Source organism: Symphalangus syndactylus, chromosome 5 (assembly GCF_028878055.3).
Source record: "Symphalangus syndactylus isolate Jambi chromosome 5, NHGRI_mSymSyn1-v2.1_pri, whole genome shotgun sequence".
In the NCBI taxonomy this organism is placed as follows: Eukaryota; Metazoa; Chordata; class Mammalia; order Primates; family Hylobatidae; genus Symphalangus; species Symphalangus syndactylus.
The window spans coordinates 17,341,777-17,363,610 of record NC_072427.2 but is presented as its reverse complement, the minus strand read 5'-3'; the positions used below and the strand labels follow the sequence as shown (position 1 = coordinate 17,363,610).

Sequence of the window (21,834 nt, the reverse complement as noted above, 5' to 3'; positions counted from 1 at the left end):
GGCCTCCCAAAGTGCTAGGATTACAGGCGTGAGCCACCTCACCTGGCCTTATTGTTGTCTTTTTTTTTTTTTTCAAAAATTTTCATCTATGGTTGGTTGAATCTGCAGTTGAGGAACAACTGTACTTCATTCACTAAGGCTGGGTTCTAGATCTAGCTGCTCCATGGGCCTTCCTTGCTTAATTTTTTTTTTCCTGGACTGATTTTTATCTAAGCTTCTAAAGTACAGATAGCCTTAACATAAATTTCTTTTCTCCCTGGTTAAAATGAGAATTTACTTAACTGCCAACCTTCACCAGAAGGTTTTCCACCAGAAATACCAGCTAGGTGCACAGGAGGTAGTCAGGTACTTAATTAAGCCTGCTGAAATGCCAGGGAGTATCCCCAGGGACATGCAGAAGTGCTCTGTTCTTCAGGACTTCAGGTTGAAACCTTGGATGGAGGCTGTGTAGTTGGACCACAATAATTATAAATCTCTCATAGAGTTGCCTTCCCCGAATTGAATTGAATTTTAAAACCTTGGCATTTTTCGAGGGTTGAGGAAATTAATTCTCTACTGCATTTGCTATTTAAAAAAAGTTGTGGGAGGACATTGTCTGTCACATCACTCAAGGTCCCCTTACATAAAGTCCCACATTTTAAAAAAATAATTCTGTGCCAGATAAGCCCTGTTTCCACTAAGTATCTCTTATTGCCACTGGGCGTAAGAGCACAATAAATGTTAGGTCTCTTTCCATTTCGGAAACCATAGGTCTGACTGGGTTTCCCTTTTCCCCCTGACAGTCAGAAAGCTCAGATAAATTAATTAAAGCATAATCACATGCAATAAAGCTTTATCACATACATAATTGTTGTGTATGTTGACATACATATTTTCCTTTCCAGTGTTTTAAAATTTCTCCTTAGATTTTCTTAGTTGCTATTTTAAAGCTTTGTTCTAATAATAAAAATGTTGGTAGTCATTATGAATTTTGGGAAATAGAAAAAAAGAAGTCGCCAATACTCTTATAATGCAGTGATTTTAGCATTCATAAAGATTTGAATGTATAATTTTCCTTCTGTATCTTTAGAAATTGCCAAGTAAAAGAGTCTAGAAGTCATAGTGGCTTCAACTGTTCATTCTCTCATGTAAAAGAAGTCCTGAGGTAGGCAGTCTAGATCGGATATGGTGGCTCCATTAAGTTGTCAGGAATTCAGATTTCTGTCTGTCTGCCCTGCTGTCATCTTAATGGGGCTCCTAGGGAGAACTCAAGGTCACTTCATGGCCCAAGAGGGCTGTTAGAGTTGCAGCCATGTTTTCTGCATTCCAGGGACGCAAGAAGGGTAAAGGGCAGACACAGGGTGAACTCCCTGCCCTCTAAGGAGCTTTCCCAAAAATTAGATCTACCCCTCCAGAGCTGACCAGGATTTAGTTACATGGAGTCACCTAGCTAAGGGAAGCCGGGGTATATAGTTTTTTTCAGCTGGGCACATTTCCCAGGTTTCTGCTACTAAGGATGAAGGGGACACTTACTATCAGAAAGCAATCAGCAGCCTTACACATTTCCATATCTTTCGCTATGCATATAGATTCAGTAAGGGTGTTTTCTTGAAGCTGTCTCAGATAGTTTGTGGAAAGAGTTAAGGTATAAATAAACCTCAATGAAAATATCAATAAATAAAAGGCACTACATCTTGTTATCCTATCAGCTTTGCCACTCTGCCTTTCCATCATTTTTTCTAGGAATTTTTTATTTATATATATATATTGATCGTATATTTTTCAAATATTCGGTCAACACAGACCTTAGATGCTTTTCTCCAAAGGTTGCATATTCAGATGCTTACGGGGACCATTCAGGTACCATAAATTATTAAAGTGGGCCAGGGGTCAGTGTCGAGGACCCCACTAATAGGGAGTGGTGGGGACTGTGGCCACCTGGAGAGAGCTTGCTGGATGTGAAGGGGGCAGCCCTGCTCAGCTCTGTCCATTGTTGCCGTGTGAGAATGCTGGCCCTGTGTTGCCAAATCTTCTGATTTTATTTCCAAGAGAAACCAGAAATCTAGATTTTTATCTGAAATCTTCTGGTGTTAATAATATGGCAATGAATAAATTAATTTTTTTAAATGCCAGCTGAATGCAACACTGCCCCATGGGCTGCCAGTTTAAGATCTTTGATCTGGTCCATGCCCTGTTTTTCATTTGGCAGCCAAGCCTGTGGGGTCAGGTGGCCTGTGATGTGGCTGAAGACTTTGCTCTTCCGGCCCCATCTCACCACAACCTGGTTCTCTATGACTAATTTGTCTCAGAATAGGGACAGATAATAATTGGAAGTTGGGCAAGACTGTTCTGAAGGTTAATTGATTCTTTCCTTCAACGGGCTTTGATTTTCTTCTGAGGTCATTTTGGTGTGGTAGAATCAGAAAAAAAAAAAATCGGGCTTGAATCCCAGGTCTGCTGTTTACAGCTGTCTGACTTTGGGCAAGCCTCTGGTGTCTCGTGTGTGTCTCCTCCACCATCCATTTTCTTGCTTGCCTCTCTTTCTTTCTCTACTTACCTGCCTTCAAGTAGCACAGCATGGTGATTAAGAGGAGGATCTCTTGGGCCAGATATGAGTGCTGGCTTTTCTACCCACCAGCTGTATGACACTGGGCAAGTAACTTCAACTTTCTATGTCTCAGTTACCTTGTCTATAAAATGGGGTAATAATAGCATCTACCTCATAGGGTACGGGAAGGATTAAATGAGCTAGCATATGTCAAGTTTGAAGAACAGAGCTTAGCACATAGATAGTGCTGCATAAACATTGGCTGTTTCCCCCATGTTCTCTCTTTTGCTCCTGCCACTTTGGAAGCCATAGATCTTTTTTTTTTTTTTTTTTTTTTTTTTTTTTTTTGAGACAGAGTCTCGCTCTGTCGCCCAGGCTGGAGTGCAGTGGCGCAATCTCGGCTCACTGCAAGCTCCGCCTCTGGGGTTCACGCCATTCTCCTGCCTCAGCCTCTCCGAGTAGCTGGGACTACAGGCGCCCGCCACCATGCCTGGCTAATTTTTTGTATTTTTAGTAGAGACGGGGTTTCACTGTGGTCTCGATCTCCTGACCTCGTGATCCGCTCGATGGGGGACTTGAGCTGAGCCTACTGCAAGAAGCTGCTAAAAGATCTGGAAGCCATAGATCTTTTAGCAGCTTCTTGCAGTAGGCTCAGCTCAAGTCCCCCATCTCACAGCAAGCACTTTTAGCTTCTGGAGCTTCTCAGCAGCCAGCCTGTGGCCACAGTCTGAACTGGGACCCTACAAGCAATGCAATCTCCTACCCATTGCTTTTGGCCCTGTTCTGTTTCTGGTACTTTGTTTTTGAGCCCATTTGTGCCCTATTACTTTTCTCAGCTCATATTTTTTTCTGTCCCTGCTGTATGTCTGGAAGAGAACAAATAAGTTGACTGGCTGTGCTGTCTTGATCTCAAGCCTTGCTAAGTTATTTCGTTGGTCATACAGAGATGTTACCTGTACTGTTAGGCATTTCTGGAGATTATGTTGTGAGATAAAGGTTCAAAGCAATGTGAATTGGCTTTAGCCAGAATTAGGAACACAGCAGAAAACTTGTCCTAGAAACCAGAGAGAGCCTGTCAGTCTTGGTAGATTCACAAAGCCTTCCCGCAGCAGGCTTGTTGAAAAGGCCAAACATTCAAGAGTGTGGCATACATGTTAATTAACGAAATTGTCTTTTCCCTAAAGACTTTAAATGCAGAGGAACTTAGACTGTACTTATGTTTCAATTAAATTGCTTCTTTTTCATTCTTTAAAACATTACCATCCAATCTTTTTAGCTTTTAGGTTAGTTTGAATAAGAGATCTGACCTGACCGGCCCAACTGTACCACTCTTCAAGGAAAATTCGTATTTGCAGTGAGAAGAATAAGTAACATTGGTATGTATTGCTGAGACTCTTATTTTTGCTTCTCCTCCCCTTATGTTAGGAAGCAGTGAGTAGAAGTGGGAAGGGAAGGACTTACTTGTTTAATTCAATAAGTCCACCCCAAACCAACAAGGAAACTGGTAGAAACTACTTGCTGCATTACCCTGTTCTGTTTCCAACAAAGGTGATGAGGAAGAACTTCTAGTTCAGTTCCGTATTATCAGCATATAGTAGGAGAATTTCTGGTGGATTTTAGTTTTGGTCCTCTACTAGAATGTGGAGACTTAAAAGCCTGTATTAACAAGCTGCATCATCTTGGACATTTGTTTAGCCTTCATTTGGCGTCCGTGGCAGGGTTCAGACAAGGTGAGGAATGGCAACCACAGATTAAACCTATTGGGCATCTTAGTGCAGTGCTATGTACTTTTTTAGGCCACAGACCCTTTTTAGAGAATCTGATTAAAGCTGCAAACCCTCTCCCCAGAAAACTGCTCATGTGCACAAACTTTCACATGATTTCAGGGGGTTGTTAGACCGTAGGATCCCATAGGGAACCCACAGACCCCAAGTTAAGGATCCTTGTTTTAGGGGTTTATAGATAGCTTTCAGGGGAGATGACCCCAGGAGTGAGGAGAAGTGTCACCAGAAGTTAAGTCGTTTTTTTTTTTTTTTTTTTTCGAGACAGAGTTTCGCTCTTGTCCCCAGGCTGGAGTGCAGTGGCGTGATCTTGGCTCACTGCAATCTGTGCTTTCCAAGTTCAAGTGATCCTCCTGCCTCGGACTCCCAAGTAGCTGGGATTACAGGCACGTGCCACCATGCCCGGCTAATTTTTGTATTTTTGGTAGGGACAGGATTTCACCATGTTGGCCAGGGCTGGTCTTGAACTCCTGAGCTCAAGTGATCTGCCCACTTTGGCCTCCCAAAGTGCACGATTACAGGCATGAGCCATGGTGCCCAGCCCAGAAGTTAAGTTTTAAGAAAACTGCCTCCTCACAGAAGTTCAGTGTACCTGTGTTTATATTCATGGTCTAGCTTTGATTTGAAATTGTGTCAGGTAAGTTTTTAAAAATCCTTGTCTTGCCCTGATGGTGGAAGACTAGTTACGGAGCTGTGATCTTTTACTTCCATTCATTACTGAATTGAGAATCCCTGCCAGAGATTTTCTGCCAAAGTGACCTCGAGTTTAGAAAAGGGTTTCTGAGTCCTCTCTGGACTTGCTGTAGGTCTTAGGAAAATTCGGTCAGTTATACCCCAAACACAGTTGGTGGAGATTGTTTTGTTCTGCCTATCCTGTCTCTACCACTGGCTACCAGAGCTCTCATGATGACTGTTGTTAGCAGAGGCTACTTGAAACCATTCCAGGGGAAGCTGTTGCCATAGCTACCTTGGCTATGAGAGTTACCATTTTCTCTTTTTTGTTAGCTTGTGGTTTCCCTGATTTTTAAGATAACAGCTGATGTTCTGTTTTTCTGCCGAGCAGCAAGGAAAATACTGGATTTTTGTTGCTGTTGCTTTTGTTGTTGCTTACGTTTGGTTTTATATGTTTGGAGGGGTGTGTGTGTGTGTGTGTGTGTGTGTGTGTGTGTTGTATATAAGGTAAAGTTACTTCAAAAGAGAAATATTGGGAGAGCTTGGGAAAAGCCAGATAGGCATATATATTTTATGTACTCCAATTTTAGATTTTGACCTAGTGGTCAATTTGGTTTACTTTTAACCTAATTTTGGACTAATGGCTACAGTCAGATAGCCTCTGCAGGGGGAAAAAACAAAACAAAACAAAACAAAACTAGCCAAGCTCTATTTCACACCTGAAACCCTTAGGAGCCAGGATCACTGCCACCTGGGCTGAGTCTGACCCAGACTCCAGCACTGGGGAGCCTGTGGGGAGCAGATGGCTGAGTCAGGCTGAGGTTGCTTTATCTCAGCCTGCTCTGCAAATAAAGGGGTGAGGCCAGCAGGCAGTACAACCACACCTGGTGGCACCAGCAGTCCTTTCCGGGTTTCTGTTTAAGGCTGTAAACACAACACTTAACACACACCTGGGGCACCAGGTGCAGGTTAGGTCTACAGAGGGGAAGAAAAACAAAAGGATGACCTGTTAACAAAAATCAAAGTGCTACCCCTAGTCCTGCTGCCACCTCTTTCACTGATCTTATTTTTCCCCCTCCGATAAAGGACACTATTCTTAGCATTTTTCCATTTTCTGATTTGCTCATCTTAGAAATGATTGTGAGATTATAAAAAGAAAACACAGTACCCAGTTTATCCATGCTCAGACTGTTTGTGATTTGGATTATGGCCAGTTGATTGGTAGCTGTAAGATGCTGGTGGTGTCTGCCTGGCAGGAGCCTGTGGAAACATCTGAATTATGGCACACCATCACTGGCAGTATCTCTTAGCCCACCATGCGTCTGTAGGGTGGTGGGCACCACCCATCCTCACTGTGCTTATAAACTTAGACCTGTGCCTCTGCTCCCCAGATCAAGATGAATGCCATGCTGGAGACCCCCGAACTCCCAGCCGTGTTTGATGGAGTGAAGCTGGCTGCAGTGGCTGCTGTGCTGTACGTGATCGTCCGGTGTTTGAACCTGAAGAGCCCCACAGCCCCACCTGACCTCTACTTCCAGGACTCGGGGCTCTCACGCTTTCTGCTCAAGTCCTGTCCTCTTCTGACCAAAGAGTGAGTAGACCTCATGCCCTCTGTATGCTCAGCTGCTGATGTATTTGGCTTTGTGTGATGTTCAAAGAAGAATCTTCTCCCATCGTGTCCTTAAGGCATCAATGGGATATGGCGTCACTAGTGTTAAAATAGCCACAGTCTGATTGCAGTCTAGTGTTTGAATCCTGCAGGGTAGGAGAGAATCAGATCTCTGTTGCCTGAAACATTCCTTCCTCCACAGTGTGATGTCATTATCCATGACAAGGACTTTGCAGAAAATAGTAGTCATTTTTAGGCAGATATGGAAAAGTTGGACAATATTCTAGTCCTTTAACAAATGCTTTGTTGCCAGTTCTAGGATGGAGAAACTATCCTCACCAAAATAATTAATAAGCAAAAAAGCACAGATCCATTAGTTGAGTACTCTCCATCTGCCTTGTTGAAAAATGTACCAAGCATTAGTTAAGAGAATGCACTTAGAGCGCTTTGTCTGAGTGAACCAGGTTTCCCTATAGAAGCCCAGATCTGTATTTTTTTTTTAGATAGAGTCTTGCTCAGTCACCCAGGCTGGAGTACAGTGGCATGATCTCGATTTACTGCAACCTCCACCTCCCGGGTTCAAGCGATTCTGGTGTCTCAGCCTCTGGAGTAGCTGGAATTACAGGTGTGCTCCACCACGCCCAGCTAATTTTTGTATTTTTAGTAGAGACAGGCAGGGTTTCGCCATGTTGGCCAGGCTGGTCTCGAACTCCTGACCTCAACTCCTGACCTCAAGTGATCTGCCCGCCTCGGCCTCCCAAAGTGCTGGGATTACAGCCATGAGCCACTGCACCTTCCTCCAGATCTGTATTTTGGAGGCAGCAGGGGCGGGCTCTGCTTCTGATAGAGGAAACCGTAGTTGTAAAATGAAGGGAATCTGCACTGTGTGTCACACATACTATTTTCAAGAGATGCATTGTTCACTTTTTCCCTATAGATGTCTTCTGAATGACTGTGTCTTCCTCTGGGGCTCAGGCCAAGCCTTGTGCACAGTGGGTCTAATTCCTCATTCCTTTCTTGTCATGCTGCTTCACTCGCTTTGTGCTTCTTGAAGCTTACTCCATTCTGCCTGTGCCTTCTCAGACTGCAGCTACTCAGAGAGATGTCTTCCTCAAGCGTATCCGTTCAGCACATGACTAATGCAGTTGCTAAGAACTGATGGTGGTAGAAGCTCTTCCCTGCATCCTGATACCACCTCTCATCCCTTCTTTTGGCTTTTGGGGACACTTGGTGAATGATTCTCTTCTAAGAGCAGACAAATGCGCAACAAACATCTGAGAGTTTGGGAGTTTTGTGTAGTTGTCTAGTTAATTTTCACATGCTGTTGGCCAAGGGTGAACAGCTACCATTATGGGCTTTGGGTGTTTTGGGTGTTCATGTGCGGTATTACGCAGTTTTCTCATAGTTGTGACAGTGATGTCATGACCCTAAGTCAAGAGAGATATTGCCTAATAGTGGTGGACACTATAAATGTCATCATATTGAATTTGGAACTGCCCCTGCTGAGGGGACTTTTCATTACAGTAGCCTCCACAGCCAGGCACAAGAGCAAGGACATGGTGTTCTTATATGCTGTGTTTGTAGTTAAAAATCAGCTCTATAAAGGGTGTGCATGGTATATGTTTTGAAAATCATCCAGTATTTGTCATAGTCGTATTTTGAATGTTTCTTTTTTTCTTTCTTTTTTTTTTTTTTTTTGAGACAGAATCTCACTCTGTCGCCCAGGCTGGAGTGCAGTAGCATGATCTCAGCTCACTGTAACCTCTGCCTCCCAGGTTCAAGCGATTCTCCTACCTTAACCTCCCCAGTAGCTGGGACTATGTGCTACCACGCCCAGCTAATTTTTGTATTTTTTGGTAGAGACGGGGTTTCACCATGTTGGCCAGGCTGGTCTTGAACTCCTGACCTCAGGTAATCTGCCTGCTTCAAAAGTGCTGGGATTACAAGCATGCGCCACGGCACTCGGCCTGAATTTTTTTAAATACTTAATTTAGATCAATAACTTCGACTGGCTACTGAAATTTGCACTCACTTTCAGCTTACAGTTTGGGTAGGACTGCTAGACCCAGTTCTTTTGTCATCTCATTTTTAGAGAGCTCTTGAAAACCAAAGTATTTAAAACGCTGCAAGTTTCTGTGCAGATGAGTGCAAATTTCCACCCAGCATTGGTTCCTAAGTAATTAGAGGGAGGAAGCCATGCAAAAGCTGCTATTGCCCAGGCTCCAGAAAAACATCATGTAAGGTTTGATTCCATACTAATTGTTCAAAGTGTAAAAGAAAGCTGATTGTGGCAGTTTTTACCTCCTTTTCTTTTTTTTTCCTTTTAAAAATAATCCAGAGACATTAAGCCCAACAGTTTCTCTTTGCTTTTTTCCCTCTCTAGCACATTTTCTTGATGAGTCTAAGGTGTGACCTCTACTGAAATGGCTCCCACCCACCTCCTCCTATGGAAGTGCATCCCCAGCCCCATCTTCTTGGACCTCGTGGCTGTGTTTAGAAAATTAGCATCAGCCTGAGCCAGGGGCATCAGCATGGAGCCCCCTGGTCATTGGCTGATTGCCACCCTCTCTCCTGGTGAAGCCTGAACTAGGGAGGAGTGGGACTTAGCTATGGGTTTGAAGGTGTATGTGAAGGGACAAATTCTCCAGAACCAATTTCCTTCCAAAGCCTCTCCCTTTGATGATAGGACCAGCCCTCTTAGAGCATGTTGGAGCATTACTTAAGCAGCTAAATTCTAAACACCCGAGCAATCTGACTTGAACATGACAAATGACTAAAGGGCAAAAGGATTCACTTTATTGCCCCTCAATCCTTCAACTCACCTCTTATTTCTTATTTACATTCTAATTTTAGGAATCACTGTATCCTGTGTTCATGTCTCATATCACCAAAATGTTTTCACATTATTACTCTCTTTTGTTCGCGTTATTACTGCATTTGAAATTTGTTGAGTACCTTTCATAGACATTATGCCATTCAGTCTTACCAACCTTAAGGTTGGATTCATGTTTCCTTTCATTTTAGGGATGAGGAAACTGGGAGTAGCAGAGAGGGAAACTGAACCCAAACTGGAGTGTGACACCAGGTTGGCTGCCTTCCTATCTCTGGGGAAGTGAACAGGGACTTTTCTTGGGTACAAGTGAGAGAATTGAGGCAGAGGCCAGCCCCTGATGATGACAGTCCCTGGGTGACCTTTGATTCCCATCTGACCCTCTTTCTGTTTGTGTCACTCCACTGGAAGCTACTGTCCCCCATAGTCTTTTTCTGTGTCACATGACTGTAACAACTTCCCATGTGTTGGAAGCTAAGGGCAGGAAACACGCCTGTTATGAGGGAAGGTGCTTCTCCTGGGACTCTGAAGATTTTTTCCTACAAGGAAGCCTGTCTGCAGCCTTCACAAGCACTCGCCTAGGCTGGAAAGTTCTGTTAACTGATTACAACACGCTGTTAATATTGTTCAGTAATCCTGACCGCGGGTAGCTGGTTATAGTGACATGTGCGGAATCAGTTCGTGTCTTCTTACTGTTCTGGTATAGAAAAAAAGTTGATGAAAGATGAACATCGAAAGCATGCTCAAGGAGCAGGGATTACTGTTTTCCCTTCTCAGCATTAAAGTCAGTTCGAAAATCTGTTTTAAGATGATTTACTCAAAGATACATTATAAATTAATCTTTTTATGTCTGGAGGAAAACTTTGCTTCAGTGGGATGTTATATCTCTTGTTCACTTAGAAACAGATCAATATTTACCTAGTGATTCATTTTTTGTTCTCATGAAGTGTTTACCTTTAGTGAAACAAGCAGACGCCCAGTTCGGAATTATGACAAAAATTTAGATTGTCATACAAATCTTTTTTTCTCAATAAAAACTTTAATGCATATTCATTTTTTTAAATGGAAAAGGTAGAGCACACAAAAATTATCTATAAATGTTATAGCTCTTTTTTTTTTCTTTTTTGAGACAGAGTCTCACTCTGTTGCCTAGGCTGGAGTACAGTGGCGCGATCTTGGATCTCGGCTCACTGCAACCTCCGCCTCCCGGGTTCAAGTGATTCTCCTACCTCAGCCTCCTGAGTAGCTGGGATTACAGGCACGTGCCACCACACCCAGCTAGTTTTTGTATTTTTAGTAGAGACAGGGTTTCACCCTGTTGGTCAGGCTGGTCTTACACTCTTGACCTTGTGATCCGCCCGCCTCGGCCTTCCAAAGTGCTGGGATTACAGGCGTGAGCCACCGCACTGGCCCTATAGCTCTTTTGGAATTTGTCTAACAGGTTTTTCAGTTTTTACCAGAAAACCTCCCACGTGAAAAAGAAATTATAATTCTACCCAGAGATAATGCATTATTAATATGTGGGCGATCATCCCTGTGGCTTTCCTTCTGCTTATACTTGCCCCCACAAATTCACGGTGATGGATATTGTTTGGTAACCTGCTTTCACCAAACCATGATGAACGTTGCCATGAACATTCACCCATGCTGCTACCTGTCTACTCACGTTTGATTTTTTTATAGCTTCAGAATTCTATCATTCATTCAAATTGCCTGATGGCTGCTGGCAACAGTTGGGTAGAGAAAGAGCTTTGAATTGAAATTTGAACTAGGATGCAAACCTAGGTCTTCTACCTCTAAACTGGCCACAGAACCCTGGACAAAATGATAGCCCCTCTGGTCCTTGGTTTCCTTCTATGTAAAATGAAATAGGTATGCCTCCCATGGTGCCCTTCAGCACAGACATCTTCTGATTCTGGTACCCTTGCTTTGTTAGCAAACATCAGAGTGGTCTTTTTAGGGGAAGGACCCTGGGAGAGGGTCCCTGACTACAGGGTAAAGAGACTGGCTTTCTTGTGTGTTTGTCTTCTTCTAACTATTCCCAGCCCCCGTACTCCTGGACAGGCTGGCACTGTCTCCCTTTGGCTTTTTTTTTTTTAAGTACTTTTTAAAGCTATCATTTACATATAGTAAAATATACAAATCTTAAGTATGTAGCTCAGGGGCTTTTATGTATATATTCAGCTGTGTAACTACCAGTCCCTTGGGTGTTTACAAAAGCGTACTATGACCTCCCTGCCTCTGACCCACCCATCTGTCATAATACTACTCAAGTTGGCTTCCTCAAGCGGGCCAGCAGCCGAGGCATGAACCTACCTGTCCAGCCTCATTATTCACAGCATTCTCTCATTGTCTGTGAAGTACCTGACCTTTGGGCTGTTGTTTCCCCACTATCCCAGATCCCCTCTTTTTTCTCAGCACCAAAATGCCTCTTATCCTGTAAGAAAACTTTAATAGTATCAATTCTGCTTTTAAGAGACAGAGTCTCACTCTGTTGCCCAGACTGGAGTGCAGTAGTACAATCATAACTCACTGTAACCTCAAACTCCTGAGCTCAAGCTATCCTCCTGCCTCAGTCTCCCAAGTAGCTGGGACTACAGTTGTGCACCACCACACCCAGCTAATGTTTAAAAATTTTTTATAGAGACAAAGTCTCATTATGTTGCCCAGTCTGGTCTCAAACTCCTGGCCTTAAGCCATCCTTCCACCTTGGCCTCCCAAAGCGCTGGGATTTCAGGTGTGAAATCCCTGTGCCCTGCCTTAAATAGCATCAATTCTGAGATACTATTCTTTAACTTGCCGCCCTACTCCTCTTTAACCAGAATGAGCCCTTCTTCCATCTTCCTGCCATGTTTCCTCAACATATAACTTCTGTGTCCGTTTAAAATGTTCCATCTTGTTTTATGATAATTTGTGTCTCTTTTCTTTATCACTGGAATATATATCCCAAATCAAGAGCCGCATACTTGAGGAGACAGAACAGGATTCCGGGTGGTTCCAAATCTCAAGTACTATGCCATTCTGTATCTTGTTTTCCATAAACAGGTGTAAGTGAACGATGTTCTCATTTTGGCAGACGCCATGTGTGCCTGCCCAGGAGAAACAAACTGCACTGTATCCAGCTTGTTCAGTGGTGCTCCAGGGAATCAGGTATACCTTCAGCTCTGACAGAGCTTTGTTGATCTGGGAAGGCTCTACCCTGTTTCTGGAAGAAGATGGATTGTTTATGATCTTAAATTAAGGCAGGACAACCCCAGGCATATGCATAATGGCAGTTCACAGCCTCCACCCTTCCCTCTGGGCCTGGCTGAAGTTTTCATCACCAGCTCCTGGTTGGAAAGTAGAGACAGGCAGCAGGTGCCCTGTCTCTGGAAGCCTGCTATTAAAATGTACATACTCCCCTGTGGGAAGCCAGGCTGCTGCTTTTTTACTCGTTGGCAAGCTTGCCAGTATGGGCTGTCTTATAGCTAAAGATGAAGGCATTTAGGAGGAGTGTGATGGAGGGCTTAGCTAATAGGCCTAAAAACAGAGAGTTGAGTTGTCTTCACTGGATCCAAGAGACATCTAGAAGCCCCTGCAGAGTCCAGAGAAGGGAGGCAGTATGATGAAAACCACAGCCACATGTGTGTGGGTACTTTCTTCCCCAGAGATGAAAATGTAATCGCTTTCTTCTGCAACCAGCTGCCACCTGTATTAATAAGAACTGGACATTATTGTTCTTTGTGGATTTGAGAGACACCTGAAACTTAGGGGTGAGGGGTATACCCACTAACACCAAGCCAAAAATAACAGTTGGCTCTCCTATGCCATGGTGCTCTCTCTGGATGTGTCTGCCAGGAAGCTGCTTCGGGTAGTCATAAGAGAATGGGAGGAGCCCTGTGGCCCTTCCATAGACCATAATGGATTCATCTCCTGTGGTTTTCCCTTTTTCTCTTCACTCACCGGAGTACAAGCTCCAAACGAGAATCCAATTGGAATGCTGTTCTCATCATAATGTGTCCAAACCTTTAGTTTCCTGCCGATTAGTCATCCATCAGTCTTGGTTAATGAGCATTTGGGGATCTACTTCTCTGAAACTCATCGTAGGGAGGCATTTTTAAAAGATCAGTTTTTCAAGCTTTTTAATTATGGAAATTTTCTAGAGGCATTTTTTAAAAATCAGTTTCCTCACAAATGTGCCTAATTATTTCTCTTTTTTTTTCTCTTCCTTTCTTTTTTTTTTTTTTTTTTTTTTTGGAGACAGTGCCTCACTCTGTTACCCAGGTTGGAGTACAATGGCACAATCATGGCTCATTGCAGCCTCAACCTGCTGGGCTCAAGAGATCCTCCCATCTCAACCTCATAAGTGTCTGGAACCAAAGGTCCACACCACCATGGCTGGCTAATTTTTAAAAATATACTTGTAGAGACAGGGTCTCACCTGTGTCACCATGTTGCACAGGCTGGTCTCAAACCCCTGGGCTAGCAATCCTCCAGCTTCAGCCTCCCAAAGTGCTGGGGTTACAGATGTGAGCCACCACACCCAGCCCCTAATTATTTCTAATAAAGCAGAGCAAATCTACTTTTGATTTTTCTCTCGAACAGTACCAACTCCCTCTCTATTGCTGTTGTACATACTTCTTAACAGTAAATATCCATTTTTCTTTTATCTGCCCAAATAAGAGCTCAGTTCTGTGTGTACAAACACTGTATTTGTCATAGATGTGCAAAATACGCTATTTTTGTCCTAGTGTACCAAGGAAGTATTAAATAATTAGAAGTACACTACAGAAAAGCACTAATTCAAATCTCTCTGATAGTGCAATATATGGAGTTATTTTCTGGATCTAAAGAGCACAGGACTCCATATATGAAACGGCCACTCCTTCCATTTTCTTCTCTACCTCCTTGTTATAAAGCTGTTTCTTTGCAGAGGCAGTACCAATGCAGAGGCTGGGGTTAGAAGCTTTGAGATGGACAGTTGGTGTTTTCTCAATCTTAAAGCATCAGGCAGATGCAACTTCACACACTCTCTTCCAGTCAGATTGCCACCCTAGGCCCCTGCTAGGTAAAAAAATTCTGGAGCCAGCACAGCTTATTTATTTATAGCAAGTTAAAGCTGAAAAGAATTTCATTATCTCTGACTTAAATTTCTCTTAATTCCCTCTTGCTCACAGACATTCCACATCAGATTTAGATCCTTTCCTTCTTGGCTGAACACTAAAGCTTTGTCCTTTTCACAGGATAAATTCCTAATTGCCAAGAGGCTTAATTCCATTGACCTGATTTTATCTGTTTTAAGAGTTGTGCAGGCTGGGCGTGGAGGCTCACATCTGTAATCCCAGCACTTTGGGAGGCTGAGGTGGGTGGATCACGAGGTCAGGAGATCAAGACCATCCTGGCCAACATGGTGAAATCCCGTTTCTACTAAAAATACAAAAATTAGGGCTGGGCGCAGTGGCTCACACCTGTAATCCCAGCACTTTGGGAGGCCAAGGCAGGCGGATCACCTGAGGTCAGGGGTTTGAGACCAGCCTGGCCAACATGGTGAAACCCCGTCTCCACTAAAAATACAAAAATTAGCCGGGCGTGGTGGCAGGCGCCTATAATCCCAGCTACTCGGGAGGCTGAGGCAGGAGAATTGCTTGAACCCAGGAGGTGGAGGTTGCAGTGAGCTGAGATCGTGCCATCGCACTCCAGCCTCGGGGACAAGAGTGAGACTTTGTCTCAAAAAAAAAAAAAAATTAGTTGGGCATGGTGGCACATGTCTGTAGTCCCAGCTACTCCAGAGGCTGAGGCAGAAGAATCACTTGAACCTGGGAGGCAGAGGTTGCAGTGAGCCAAGATCGTGCCACTGCACTCCAGCCTGGTGACAGAGGGAGACTCCATGTCAAAAAAAAAAAAAAAAGAGTTGTGCAAATATTTCTTTGGATATTTCTGGTAAACTATTAACAAGTGATTGGCAGAACTGTAGTGTTCTGATGTGCTTGTTTTGTAGCCACCAGACCTTCAGAGCATATTCACCTGCAAACTTATATTGTTAGAAAATTCCTGAAAAATGGAAGACTCAAAATCATCTTGATTGAGGCTAAGTATTAAGGGCTAGCCTCAATAAGTCAAACTTTTAGGCAATTTCGTCTTAAAATTGCTCATGTTTCTGGCAAAATAGCCCAAACCAAAACTGTCAAAGTAAGAAAGTTAAACTGCTGACCCTGGGACACTCTTTTATTACTGGGCTGACCAAACATTCCAGTTTGCTCAAGACTGGGGCATGGGACTGTCAGGGCTAATACCGGGGAATTCCAGGGCAAACAGGGATAAGTTGTTCACCCTCTCGACTACTCACTATCTTGGATAGGCAACATCCAAGATAGTTGCCTGCCTGCCCTGTCTCTGCTCTAGCAGGTCATTTATGCAAGGGGCCAGCCACATCAGGAAGAAAAGCGCCGCCATCTTTGAGGTCTCCTATATTGAATCAAGATAACCAAGTCTGAGTCTGCTGCAGAATTCATCCACCTTCTCTAACCTAGATACAGATTGTAGCTTCTTCTTAGAGACTTTATGCCTTCTTATAGGAATTGCCAAAGCCTGAAAGATCTAAAAAAAGGTTCAGAATCCAAAATAGTCAAGACTCCCGTGATTTAGTTCAGATGGAAAAAGGCTCATCTCTCATGTGCCGAGCATTCTTTAAAACAACCAATTCCGGTTTCCAAAAATGTATGACCCTTATACTGCCGTATTCATCATACCTGAGTTTATTCTTCAGGGCCCTACTATGTCTCCAAAAAAGCAAAGGAAGTATATGCTACAACTGATTCCATCACGTGGTATCAAATTCAGTACATGTGGATGGTAAGTGGGCCTTGGCTCCATGTGTAAGGTCCTGTTTTGAGTCACCCCTCTGTGTGTCACCCCTTCCCAGACTCGACTTTAGAATCTGCCTTGGTCCACCATTCATCCTTAACTTTTAGCTTAAACCTCATTTGCTTTACAGGACGTACATGGAATCAGATCTACTTTTATACTCCTTCTCAATGTGTGGTTGACAGAAAATTGCTCCACTATCTGGGAGCAGGAAATGGACCTTGTTTTCTAGAAGGTCTCAAATTTCTAAGGATAGCCAACTTTTATCAGCCTCTCATGTTTTACTGACCCTGTGAATTCAGAGGTTACCAATTTTGATCTCAACTGTTCTTTTTCTCTGCCTGCTTCTCAGCATGCCCTCCTTCACTATGATAGTACACTTTGTACTACAAAATAGTATATACTTTATGGTAAAATAAAGTTAAGACAGTAAACTGACTTGGAAAATATATTCTGGAGGGTAAATAAGAATTTTTCCTAAACTCTCAGTGCCAGTGTCATGCAGTGATGTGGAGAGTTAAGAGCTGACGGCTGTTTACACTTTTCTTTGTCTGAAGCAACAGTGAGTGAAGTGACTGGCTTTAGAAACCCAGTCTTCTTCAGCAGCATCAAGAATACTTCTCTGCAAATGGAGTCTGTTTGGGAGCCTGACCTTTAGGGTCAGAATGTTTACTTAAGGAAAGCATTTTCCTGAGTTTATAAGGAAATCTACCCCTCCATGAAATTCTAGAAAGCTATAACTAATACAGAAGGCTGTAGTCCTTGAAGACTTGATTTTATGCATGATTGGATGAGATGCCATTGCTGTTTGCTACCCCGTGACTGTCAGTAGTCAGACTGGGAAGTGCCCTCTACCAAGTACCAAGGGCCAGGTACTCCTCAGAGGCCCTCCATCTGCATTAGGTAGTTGCCTGCAGTGTAGCATCATGGTGAGCCATGGAAATGAGTCAGCCATTGTGGCAGCTTGTGAACCACCCTAACTCTACCTGCTGTCAGTTTCTAATCATAGAGTGAGGGCTCTGGGTCAGCGTGGGTTGCATGGCATCAAACCAGATGGCTTAACTTCTGAGGTAGCCATTATAAGAGTCTGTAATCCAAAACATTTGGGAACCCCGCCTGGAGGTCAGTGGTTGATCCAGAACCATCTGTAGCCTCCCAGGAAGGGAGAGATTTGTGAGAAACAGCAGGTTATATGTTTTTCTACCCTTCCACTGAGTACTAATGCCATTGCCATGACCAACCTGACTTTCCTGTGATATGTAGCACCAAATCGTCCTGCTGGCAAGACCCTGAACTGGTGTTTTCAGCCAGATCACAAAAGCTTAAACAGTAATTTCTTACTGATGTAAAGCGAGAAACTCCATAAATGCTTTTTAAAATGTTGAAACCTGGCAAGCCACAGCAGTATGGACTTTTCCTTCCTTGGTATTTGAATAAAGAAAGATTCTTCTCAGTGAATATATATATATATATACACGTATATATATACATATATACATATATATACATATATACATATGAATATATATATACATATATACATATATACATATATATACATATATACATATGAATATATATATACATATATACATATATACATATATGTATATATATGTATATTTTAAAAATTAGTCAATTAGTAGTATTTAGTAACCTGCTCTTCCAGTCTGTTCACTGTCTGTACACCATACTCAGCCCCTTCTATATCACACACAATACTTTTTCTCACATTTCCACCTTCTCAGTCTATCAGAATCCTCAGGCCTTCTCAAATCGTAGCTCTTCTAGTAGCTCCTGACTTTTACCTGTCTCTGTCTCATTGACTCTTACCTAAGGACAGGGATAGAAACAATAACTTTCCACATATGTATCTCTCGTCACACCTCAAGTGTATTCTGAGAGGCTTAAGGACAGAGACTGTCTTAAAAATTTTCTGTCTTCCCTGTGGTTGCTGCTTCTCATAGAGTCAGTACACACTAACTTTAGTAGAGTCTTTTGGTAGGAACATGTGATTGACAGAGTGAGTAATTCAGGTAAGTGATAAAGGAATTTAGAGAAAGAGGGGATATTCCTGTGGTGGCTTGACTGAGGAGGTCTTCCATAATCCTGAAAGATTAGTTGGCTTTGGACAGATGGGACAGTAGGAGAGAAGGCACAGACGTTGGCGTGAGCATGAACCAGTAAAATCAATTATTTAAACAAGCACTCATGGCAGAAAACTGGCTTTGCTGCCCAGGCCAACACTTTTCACCCATCCACCTTTGTCCTCTTGTCCTGTGGGCCTTCCAACCAGTCAGCATTATAAGAAGGTGGTAGAGGCCTTGCTGCCATTGACACATATCCACATTGTCAATGCTTTGCCCTGACCACAGCCACTCTATTCTTGTCTCCTAATTCCATAGATCTTCATTTGGCCAGACTTTGATTGTCTCTCTTGTAACTCCCAAAAATGATCTTGGTGCTGGTTGCATCATGTTTGGCACTGCCACCCAGTCTGCCCTTTGCTCACTGTGCCCTTTAATTTTGTTTGCTAATGAGCTTTGGGTCCCATCACTGGTCTGGTCTCTATAGTTGCTTCCTGGCCAGCTCCTCGCCAGTCCCTGTGCCACGATCTGGTGAGCTGAGAGCTGTTTGATTGTAGCAGAGAGCCCTGGGGTCTGTGCGGGGAGGGAGAGGAGATCAGATCACGAGGAGTCTCAAATTCCCAGAGAGGAAGAGTTTGGGCTTGATCCTGTGAGCACTGGTGGTAGGTGGTAGGAAAGGGAAGGATGGGACAAATTCCAGAGGTCTTCTAAGGTGGAATCAGTGGTATTGGTGGATAATGGAATGGCCTTGGGCATCAGAGGAGAGGGCTGAATCACAGATTATGCTGAGGTTACTGAGCGGTTAAGAGAATAGAATCATTGACAGAAATAGGGAAATCTAATGGGGAAGCTGCTTTCTCAAGGAAAGTTGTTTAGCTTGGGGCTTGTCCACAGGATGTGCACAGGGGTATGTGCAACTGTGGCATTAGAACTTAGGTGGGAGCTCAAGACCAGATGTGTAGATTCCAGATCAGCTGCAGGTAGGGGAGGTTGTGGGGGTGGGCAGAGAGAGACACTAAGGACTGATGGCTGAGGCAGGCCATGGCTAGGGTGGAAGAGCCAGAGACAGGCAGTAAGAAAGGTAGGGGGAGAACCAGGAGCCTCCAGTGTCATGACAGCCAGAGAAGGAAAACATTGAAGAGGGTGTCAGAAACTCAAGAAGGATGAGGGCTGACCAAAGGCCATCTACCTTGGCCAGAAAGGATCAGGGATTTTTGAGAATGTGTTTTCAGGAGTGAGGTGAATAAATAGGTCAGCACAACAGCAACCAAAGAAGCAAGTCAGGAAACAAACACCGGAGAAGGAAGGAGAAAAAAATGGAAACTGGAGGAGAAAGCCACATTGATTGAAGGTTTTTCCCCTAAGATTGAGAGGATAAATCCGGGGGCCCAAGTGAGAGGGTGAAGTTAGCGAGCTGTTGCCCCCGGAGAATCCAGAGCCCAGGTCAGCACTGAGACCCACCTGGGCTCAGATGCCAGCCCTGCCCCCTGCTAGCCAGTAGCTTCACCTTGCCGAGCTTCTATTTCCTCATTTGTAAGGTGGGTATAATAGCACTTACTTCATAGGTTCAGTATGCTGATAAAAAAAGAAAAAAGAACAGCATGTAAGATGATTTATAGGATATTTGGCATATATAAGAGTTCAGTAAATATAGCTGCTATTATTGTAGCTATTTTTATTTTAATATTATCCGCTGGATCAGTTGTACAAATAGCAAAAGACATAATGTACACAAAGGTCACACAAGCACACCTGAATGTTAGTAGGACATCAGTGGATAAGTGGGTAAAAGATGTGCCTAGATAAATTCCACATAAGGAAATACATGTAATAAGCACCACATAATGTTAAGACTTAGTAACAATGAAGCCTTAAAATATGAAATATTATTTGATACTCAGAGGAAAATATGGTAATATTATCAAAATTATATTAAGTTGGACGTCGTATTAGTCAAAGTAAACTAGTTTATACTGTGGTAACTAATTACCTCTAAACCTGCGCATCTTAAAACCACAAACGTTTATTTCTCACTCATGCTACATGTTTATTTCAATGGGCAGGAGGGCTCTGCTGATTGTCGTCCCACCAGGACCCCAGCTGATGGAGGTGACATCTCAACACCTGCTTCCGTGGTCACCACCGAGCCAGGAAGAACAATGTCACACCTCACACACTGGCTCTTAAAGGCTGCTACTGGAAATGGCACTTGGTCATTTCCTTTCCCATTTCATTGGTTTGGATGTCCAAGGGAGATAATACAGTCATGGGTTCTTAGTTTCTGTTTCTGGTTGGGCCGGTAAAGCCCCTTCCTCATGCCTCTTTTTCGCTTATCACTAGAGACAGAAACTACAAACCATGGCTTCAGGCTGCTAAAAGCCTAAAATGAAACAGAACAATAACAACAAAATAAGGTAGGCTGGACAAGCTTGAGAGCTTGTCCAGCCCATAGCCCACAGACTGCATGTGGCCCGGGACAGCTTTGATTGCAGCCCAACACAAATTCGTAAACTTTCTTAAAATATTATGAGATTTTTTGTGTGATTTTCTTTTTCTTTTAGTCCATCGGCTGTCATTAGTGTTAGCGTATTTTATGTGTGGCCCAAGACAATTCTTCTTCCAACGTGGCCCAGGGAAGCCAAAAGATTAGACACCCCTGGTTTAAAGCAAGGCTTTTGCCCATGCCTAACTTGAGAAGCAGCACACACTCACCTGTGTCCAGAGAAGAGGAGAATAATCATGGCCACAGGCAGCAGCCTGTGTCACGTGGGCCTCCTTCCTTCTGTCCTTCACTCCATCTCTCCTTCAGTGCCTCTGCTTTACTGTGGGACGTCATCAGCTTTCACTTGGAAGAATGCAATAGCTTTCCCTCCATTCTCTACCCTTTCTAATTGATCTTGCAGGCCACCAAATTATCTTCCTAAAGCACAAATTGATCATGCCATGCCCCTGCTTTAAACCAAGTGGCTCCTCACTGTCTGTAGGGTGAGGTCCAGCATCAGCCCTCGCTCCTTCTTCCCCACATTCATTGTGTTCTAGACACATCAGATCTCTCCACATTTTCTCATACTGCATGTTCTCTCTTGCCTATGTCTTATACTTGGAATGCCTTCTACCTAGAATCCCTTCATACCTCTACACAGCCTCTTTATTTGAGAGAACATAATCGCCTTCTCTCTGATGAATGCTTCCTGGACATTTATGGTTCTCTTCTCTGTTGTCTGATAGCATCTGGTGTGGCCTTGGGATCTAGGACCAAGCAGAGAGGTGAAGGGGCAGGATGGGAAGCCCTTCCAGAGGGGATCAGGCACAGGGGCTCCTCAGCGGTGTGTCCAAGAAAAAGCAAAACTGGTTTCTGACTGTTGAGAGACTCACAGGTCCCCTAGAGTCTGGAGACAAATTGGTGATTGGCACATAGAAAACGAAGCTGATGAGGAAATGTTAAAAGTGATAACTTGAGGGAAAATAAAAAATTTCACAAAAAA

The 21,834-nt window shown here is 43.5% G+C and overlaps 1 protein-coding gene and 1 non-coding gene across 2 annotated transcripts in view; both read left to right on the top strand.

Moving 5' to 3' along the window:
- Positions 1-21,834, top strand: part of ABHD2 (abhydrolase domain containing 2, acylglycerol lipase) — a 112,895-nt gene that overhangs the window by 21,653 nt on the left and 69,408 nt on the right. Inside the window, exons 2-3 of the mRNA XM_055277270.2 lie at positions 3,804-3,903; positions 6,372-6,571. Of these exons, the coding sequence (XP_055133245.1) occupies positions 6,378-6,571 (194 nt within the window). The 5' untranslated portion in view covers positions 3,804-3,903; positions 6,372-6,377. The remainder of the gene's footprint in view (positions 1-3,803; positions 3,904-6,371; positions 6,572-21,834) is intronic.
- On the top strand, positions 10,827-10,888 carry LOC129483654 (U7 small nuclear RNA). Its single transcript, XR_008658161.1, has one exon. It is a non-coding gene; the product is annotated as a U7 small nuclear RNA (small nuclear RNA).